The sequence below is a fragment of the Sinohyriopsis cumingii genome, unplaced genomic scaffold (assembly GCF_028554795.1).
Source record: "Sinohyriopsis cumingii isolate HCF-2022 unplaced genomic scaffold, ASM2855479v2 utg000349l, whole genome shotgun sequence".
In the NCBI taxonomy this organism is placed as follows: domain Eukaryota; kingdom Metazoa; phylum Mollusca; class Bivalvia; order Unionida; family Unionidae; genus Sinohyriopsis; species Sinohyriopsis cumingii.
Window position 1 is genome coordinate 1,190,446 of NW_028315889.1, and position 8,897 is coordinate 1,199,342.

Here is an 8,897-nt window from a genome sequence, read left to right on the forward strand (position 1 = left end):
ATCCAAATTAAATCTAGCAATGAAGTGTTGATGTGTCTGTGGTGACTTGTATCGTGGCGTTGTACCAACAGTCTTTCTAATAAAAACTATTACATAATGGAAAAATTAAATCTGGAAGGTTATAAATGTTTACAAGATAAAATGTTAGTTATAATTAGAACGTCTGTTACTAAAACTTATAGAACATGGAATATGTCAGGTACGCCAGGTATATTTGTAAGGGAAACCCAATAACTTAGACCAAAAAAAAACATGTTTACTTTTATTAATACTGATCCTAAAATTAACACATAGAAACCTTCTGCCTAAGAAATACTTGGATTTTAGATTGTATGTTCTGGTACCTTTAACATGTAACTGTCGTCTTTGTCCAATAACTGTTACCCGAACTAGTGCGTTCTTGTTGAGTAACAGTCGGGATCTTTTTGGTCGCAACTGAGACAGTCGTGGTGTAAAATTTTCGTTGATAAACGTGTCCGGGGTGGAAACAGCAGTGGATACCACTTCACCATTGTAAAAACAATTTCGGGTGTTTTCCACCTGGTGCTACCGTCAATGCTTAGATGTTTTCACGTGTTAATGTTATGACACCAATCCGATTTCGAGACGGAAGAGAGTGTGAATACTATAGTCCAGATATTGACTGTAAGAAAGATGACCATGTAACGGGATGGTATGAGATAGCATAGAAGGTCAGAAAAACATATGAAAAGTACAATACTCTAAAAAAAGGTGTAGCTACATTTCACACTATATAAGTAACACTAAATGCCTGAATTATCAAGAACACTGAAGAATAATCTCTCCTTAAATAACTGAATAAAGTTCTATCCAAAGTTGCATGTAATGAAACGCATGTCACGATTAATTCAATTTCGCACTTTTCCATCCTATTCAACAAATTCTGATGACATTACTTCACCACATTTCACACTGTATGTACACATAAATCACTCCAGTGTATGTGGCAGCCTCGTGAAATTGGTTTATGAAAACTTGAGAGTTCCAAATTATCCTATAATTCCTAGCAAAGAATGTAATAACTTAGAATGAAATGGTTAATCACTTTGGAACGCAGTTGTGTGTTTGTCGTCTGCAATGTTAATCGAAGTCTTCGACTTAACGGTATATGTGTTGGTCATCCATTGAGATTTATTAGCGTATTTCCGTACTAGAGAACCTCCAAAGACGTACATTTACATTCTTTACTGGTCTTTTCGAAAATTTCCTTAACAGAAGTACAGTTCTTTCGATGTTCCATTTGACTGTAAATAGTTAGAACTGGACGTGACATCTTGGAATCCTCCGGTGTTTACAAAGTAGTCGTATTCCTTCGCAGAAAACCTTGGACGATTATGGTCTTTGATGTGCGGCAAGATTGATTTGTGTGGTTAATTAGTGTTTGTTCTTATCTAATGTGACAACTTCAGAATATCTAGAGCAGTAGTAAACTACAATAACGTAACTACGGTCAGCCCCCAAGTAATCAGTGACAACAAATTCCCATAGAATCGTACACCTTGTCGCTACTAGTGTCTTTTTGGCTGATTCGCGTTCCGATTTGTTGACAAATACCATATTTTGCCATATTACATTAATTTCTAAGGCGTTCATTCCCGACAAATGCATTACATCTCCTCATCTTCTTTTATTTTGTATAAAATTTATTTTTATTTTTGTTTCTTCTCATTGTTATTTTCCAGTATGGTTAACGTGTTGTCTTTTCAGCATTTCCGTGAGTACTCTGGTATGACAGTCATTTCTATTCTGAGAATTAGTCCATCTACCTCTGAGAATTCATCTTTACAGTTTCAGCAGCATTTACCACGTGATCCCCCATAATGGATCACTTCTTTCAAAATTTCCCTCTTATAAGCTTTAGCTCTTCGATTATTTGTTGCAAGTGTGAATCTGCAACCGGAATAACTGACAATGCAGCGAGACAGCTCATTGTCCATGATTAAAACTGTATTTGCTTGCTCATACGCTTTAGATAAAGTATCTCCCACAATTAACTATTTTTCTGGACGCTGTACCAAGTCAAAACTGCTTTTACTGTCTTAGCAACATTTTTATAAGTCTTGGAGGTGCAGACGATAGGGGTTCCAAGTCGGTTGACTGAGGGTTTGTGCACTGTTTAATTTTTTAAGTTCATATAGTACAGCTATCAGTTCTTTCATCCATTGTGTGTATCTTGTTCCTATATTCTTCAGTGATCTTGGTGCGAAAGCTAAAGATGATTTGCGTGATTTCGTTAGTACATCGGGTCTTGATTTCGAAACATAACAACTCACAATTACCGGTTTCATGACGTCAAAAACATTCAAAACATGTTTTGGTCAGGTTTCATGACGTCAAAAACATTCAAAACAGATGCTTTTGTCAGGTTTCATGGCGTCAAAAACATTCAAAACATGCTTTTGTCAGGTTTCATGACGTCAAAAACATTCAAAACAGAAGTTTTTGTCAGGTTTTGTTTCAGCTCATTTAATGCTTTTTCTCGTGCGATTTTACAGTAAACTCATTTTCGCTTTTCATGTGTTATGACTGGTTCAGTCACATGTGACATCTTTAGGATAACTTTACGAAAGTAATGGATGGTGCACAGGAAGGATCTGGTATCTAGGTTAATGCCATTGCTGTTTCTTTATCAGGCCGTACACAATTTGATGTAAATTTATTTCCCACATTATTACTTCTTCAAGTCCATGTAAACAGTTCTCACTGTTGTCATGCTGACCTTTTTATGGTATGGTTTAAACTCCAGCCTTTGGTAACGTTCTTCTTCAGAACTACGCCAAAACAAGACTTGTCAAATAAATTGCACTATCCCATTTAGGAGCTGACTCTCTTCACTAAGGCGAACATGCTAGTAGACATAATTTACATCAAGCCTGGAAAATTTCGTAGGACCCAGTATTTCGTGCTGCTCAATTTTCTGTCGTAGAAGTTGATAATGCCAATACTTCATGGCTTCATTCGCGCTCTTGGATCGAAATATATGCGCAATGTTATACAATTGGGGTTTTCAACAACTACCAGTCAACACGTTTTTCCCCATGAGCATAGGTGAGAATGTTTACCTAAATAGCCTTTTTGCGATTGTCGTAAACCCCAATTCGCTCATCCAAGTTTTCATTGCAATTTCATCACATATTAAAAAGTCCTTAATCAGTCAACAATACTTTATCTCCATGAAAAAACGTTGATCATAAGATATAACTATGAAAATTAGATAGCAGAGCATTTTCCGCTAATGAGAGGTGAACTTATCATGAGGCTGAGTCCTTTTCAATTCAAGAAGTAAAGTACATGTATTTCAATATTGAGACTGTGTTCAATTAAAGAAGTAAGGTACTTGTATTTCAATTGTGACGTTGAGTTCAATTCAAGAGGTGAGGTACGTGCATTTCAATTGCGAGGTTGAATTCAATTCAAGAAGTTAAGTGTTTGTATTTCAATCCGGGCGTTGAGTCCAATCCAAAATGTAAGGTACTTGTATTTAAATCGTGAAGTTCAGTTCAATTCAAGAGGTAAGGTACTTGCATTTCAGTTGTGACGTTGAGTTCAATTCAAGAAGTTATTATAAGTACTTGTATTTCAGTCGTGAGGCTGAGTGTATTTCAGGAAGTAGAATACATGTATTTCAATCAAGAGGTAAGGTACTTGCATTTCAAACAAAAACTGACCTGTAGAAATAGTAAGTTACACTAATGAACATGGACAGTATGCTTGTTAGACCTTGTATCCTACAATGTGGTCTCTTTCATCTCATCTTCAGCATCATCTAATAGTGACGTAGATCTCTTGTTAGAAATATTGATCACAAGATCGATTCGATTCGGTTCGGCTGGTGTAATTGCGTCTGTGTTCCTGGTCAAAGCACTATGCGGGATATTTTTTTCATTATCTGTAGAAGACGTAATTTTGGTCCCATTCGTAAGTTCACCGACATTTTTGTGAATATTCACATTATCTCCCACTACAATGTCGTCAATTGGCCAGTGCTGTTTGTATTTATATAAAAGTTCGCTGAAGCAGATTTTAAAGTTCTTGTTTGACGTGTCAAGAGCGGGTGAAACATGGGTGCGGAACACGATGTTCATGAAAATCCATGGCAAGAATCCTCCTGCCAATGCGGCTAGAAGTTGATTGGTTGCTGATAAATGATACGTCTCGCTGAACGCCAGAACAATGACCAACACAAACAAGAGGAACACAACTATCATGCTAAACTCACCGCATGCGCGTAAGTAATTAAGTAATAGTTCTCCGGGGCAGGAGTAATGCGGCATTTTGCAGGCATCGAAGAAAAACTTTCTGGGAACAAAGGGCATGTCATTTTTGCCAAGGAAAAGAACTAACCTGGATACTCTCCATCTCAGCTGACCTGGCTCTTTTTCGAACAGGGACACCGGATCTTCCAATGCTTTTGTGTCATCTGTTTTTACTCTAAAAGCTAGATTGCGTTGTTGATCTCCAGGTAAATATGTAGCTTCTTCAAGATTTTCTTTGGAAAGTTCAAGCAAGAATGTAGTCAAAGCTTTGTTAAAACTCAGATATCGGTCCACTACGTGACTGAAACAGCTATTTGCATACCCAACCAAAATAAATATGAACGACAGATATGTCAGAGCTGTATCAGCATTGAGGATGATCCCCACTGACGTGTATACCGCCATTTCCACAAAAAATGAGACGATTTCGACCAGTAAGAAAATAATGGAATACAATGAGACTAAACATACGATGATAACAAGAAGCTGTAAGCATCGACCTTGCGTCGCCATCGACTCTTGTTTGTTTCTCTCCAACGTCACTGCCGTTGCGCGATCCCGCATGCACGTTTTATCTCTAGGTCTAATATTCTTCAAACATTTACACATTTTTCTGCAGAAAGGATTGTTCCTCAGCTTTGTGCTCCGAGGCAACAGGTACGCGATAAACTGAGCAAACATGCGTAATGTCAAATTGATGGTAGGGAATAGATAAAATGAAAGAATCAACAGCACGTAGGGCAAAGCAAAAATCCACATTATTATTCCCAAGAATATTCCCACAACTCCTAAAGAAGTGCATGGCTTGAGCAGCGTGGATATTGACCAACAAAATACGTCTGTAATGTTTCTTTCACGCATATCCCTGAAACACTTTCGAACAACAAGCAAGAAGTTTTGTTTTATACTCTTCTTCGCAATTCCGTACAAAATATATTCAACTGATAACATGACGTATATTACAGCAAATAAAATGTGTGATGGAGTCAAATACAACGTAACGCTGCCTTGAAATGGAAATGATAGTCCTCTCCGCGAAGCAGCATCTTTTTGAGCGTTCATTTCCTCGTGCTCATACTGGTAATACAAATAAACCCTTACAATCCAGGGCGTGGGGAGAATCAGCATCACGATACACATCATTAACTTGTTCAGAAACTTGTGCCAGGGTATCCGCCTTGACCTTTGATACAGCGGACATACGTCCGCATAACAGCATTTTTCCACAGCTGGACGCTCTCGAATTTTGCATCTTACGAACGAATCATAAAAAGACTTAAGCAGACCAACAGGTACATTCTCTTCAGAAACCATGCGTTGTTCTTTGATTTTCATTTTAATTTCAGGAATGCTCAAGTTATGCGCAATATTGGGTTTCAAAGCTTGCAAAGTTTGTTTAAATCGTATCATATATTTAAATCTGGACATGTCAGTGGTTACCCTAGCGTTGGGATATAACTCTGGCGTTTTAGTAACAAGTACATTTAGGCTGAGAGGTTTGCTTCCCAGACGATGAGTGTACGTACTAGCCACGTGTTTTACCCTGTACCAACTACCGGGAATAAATCTCGGGCTGGCAAGAATTACATAGAGCTTTAATAGAAAAATTATGGTGAATAATATATTCAACCATATGTCTTCGGTCAGATCATCGCACTGAATGGTCCCGTCCGAGTTTCTATGGCAACATTTGTACATAAACTCGGCGACTCCGTTGTCGTCTATTATGTGGATATTACATATATTGTCGCCGGCTTCATTTTTCTTCAAATTGTTTAAAAGTAACTCTCTAACAGCAATCTCGAACAATGACGCGTCCATTTTTTCAATGCAATTAGCAGAGGATTGGGTTAATGATATGTCCATTTTATGGGTATTCAATGACAACGTTGAAAGAGACAAAATTTCATAGTTATGTCTTAGTAATAGCAATCCCTTACCTAGACGACCTCGTACTCGCACCCAGTGAGTAGGTTTATATATATTTCCTTGTTCCAAGCCCCGAGTGTTTCCACTCCATCCAGGAAAATTTATCTTAAAAACCAACACCTTTGTATTTCCTTCCATCTGCGAATCAATTTTGGCCGGTAGATCGTCGCTTTCTGTCATGAAAGTACAATTAATGCTTGACACGACGCTGGATTTTGAAGTCAAAGTAACGTTTTCTTTCGATTCAGTAGGTACATCATTATTCACCACGGTTAGGTTAGATACGGGTAGCCCAAAAATATTCATAATAAAGTAATTCCCCAGCATAAAACACAACAAAAACTGCATGTTTACACTTAAAATCACAGACCACTTCCTGTGTTCTGTCATTTTGCGGAAACTAAGCCCGGTTTTTGTAATAAATTCCTACTTAGCGCTCAGGTACAGACAGATTAGTTAATACAGGGCCCTTGTTATGGTAATTTTGACCGATATAATTGTAGTATAAATACTGTCAGCGAAGCGTGCAGTTTTCTATACGGGGGGAGGTGCATTCAGTGTTGAAAGACTATAGTACATAAGGAAAAATCAATGTCTTGTTACCGAATCACGTCGAGGAAGTATTAAGGAGTGCTAGATTACACCCTAGAGAAGCCAGGTCGTAGTTTGATGAGTGGCAGCGAACTGTACCAGTGTTTGTGATATAGTTGTTGTTGTTGGTTTAAAGCCATTAAAAGCCGGTATAATTCTTAGAGAAAGAACCAAAGAAAACCCAGGCAAGAACAACCGACTCACGGTACGATATTGGCAAGCTTTTTCACATACCCACGTTGGCCGAGTGCAAGACTCGAATCACGCGAATAGCGTTGAGATGTCAGTGATCGGTAAAGGCGAAATCTTTAGACTATTCGGCCACCGGGGACATGAGAACATAGTAATCGCTTTAAAAGTACCGTTTTTACAGAGATACGTGAGTTGATTGCAGCAGTATCTTTCTAAATCTAAGTGATGTGAAATTTATCATACATGCTCCTCACATAGTCACTAAATAAAATTTTAAATTTAAAAAAAAGGTAAATTCCGTTCATAAATATAGGGTCCATATTTACAAAGGATAATTTTGCACAGTTGTTTCAAGTTTTAAAGAATTACGCTTAACAGACTTATGCTTTAAATGTTCATTTTATTCTACTGTATATTGTTATGTTCGGTTTAATAACAGAAACACAGCTCAATATAACTAATTTAATCTAGACTGAAAAGACACAAACACACACAGACACACACACACACACACACACACACACACACACATCCAATTCCCAACGTTAGACGTTACGCGCGAGTGAAATACCAGAGTAGTGAAGGGGGGTAGTTTACGGACAATGGGAATTAGCATTAAAAACACCCTTGGGTCAGATTACGGACAATGGAAATTTAACATGGCGAAAAATCGTGGGTTAGATTACGGACAAGGGGAATTAACATGGCAAAAAATCGTGGGTCACTTTACGGACAAGGGGAATTTAACATGGCTATAAATCGTGGGTCACTCTACGGACAAGGGGAATTTAACATGGGATTTTTTTTTTTAAATTTTTTTAAAAAAAGGGGTAGGCAATTCAAAGACTATCTCTTTTCGAGAAATATGGCTGGCCCTGAAAAGGGCCTTTGGTTTATGTTAATATGCCCTTAACATAAAGGGCATTTGCGACATCTTCTTTTCCTCAAACTTCGTCTTACAGCAGGGCCATACATCAGAGTCCTCTTGAGGCAACCTTGTCTCTCTATATAGACTCTTCTTATCCACAGGCTGCTGTTGGTCCTGTGGACAACGGTCCACTTGGATCGGACATACATGAGCATGTCCGTCCTGAACATCATTGTTGACACAAGGGTTGAAGATTCAACGTCTGTCCACATGTTGAGGCTCCGAGAATAGGTGAATCAATGCAGTGAACGGCGCTTATTTATAGGGACAGGAAGGATTGAAACGGATTGAGTTCATTCACCAATCCGAACACGCGTTACAGAATTCAGTCAGCCCGCATCCAATCCGAAGAGAGCAGTCTGTGACGTCACGTAGTCTATATAGATTCGCTAGCGCTTGTGTGCAGTCAATCTATGCGACAGTGATTCAACATGACGGAAACTCAGAAAACGATCCATTGGGGTGCACAAGCAGGGGAGACTGCCCAAGGGAACTCGGACTTACTTTCAGAAGAGGTGAATTGGGATTTTGTGGATTTTCTCTCCTCGCAAGAATTTGTTCCGGAACCTTCGTTACCTTCTTCATTACCGCAAGTGGAAAATTTTAGACAGAGACAAAAAGAAGAATTGGAGAAATTTATACAACGACAAAAGGAAGCGGAACAGGCTTTTCTCCTACAGCAACAGCAACAAGAAGAAGAGGTAAGAAAAAAACAACAGCAGCAACAGCAAGAAGAAGTAGCAGCAAAGAAACAAGAGGGTGAAAATCAAACGGTCACGGTACTGTTGGACATTTTAGCGGAGTTAAGAAGTCTGAAACAAATGTATCAGACTTCTTTATCACGACCGAAGAGAATACGACCTTCCCGAGCTAAACACGTTAACCCTGTGACTAAGCCTACCGTACCACCCTTAGTGATTTCAACCCAATCATTATCAACATTACGCAGTCCAGAAGTAGGCCTTGGCCGTGGCAAAGGC

General features: G+C 38.7%; 1 protein-coding gene across 1 annotated transcript; it reads right to left on the bottom strand.

Moving 5' to 3' along the window:
* Nucleotides 1-246: 246 nt before the first annotated feature.
* LOC149774309 (uncharacterized) lies at nt 247-6,656 on the bottom strand. Its single transcript, XM_089945401.1, has one exon. The coding sequence runs from the start codon at nt 6,594-6,596 to the stop codon at nt 3,750-3,752; it is 2,847 nt and encodes a 948-aa protein (XP_089801527.1). The 5' UTR covers nt 6,597-6,656; the 3' UTR covers nt 247-3,749.
* Between the last annotated feature and the right edge of the window lie 2,241 nt (nt 6,657-8,897).

Bases quoted from the DNA above. Each gene is read 5' to 3' on its own strand.
- LOC149774309 (XM_089945401.1), bottom strand. From the start codon at position 6,596: ATGACAGAACACAGGAAGTGGTCTGTGATTTTAAGTGTAAACATGCAG.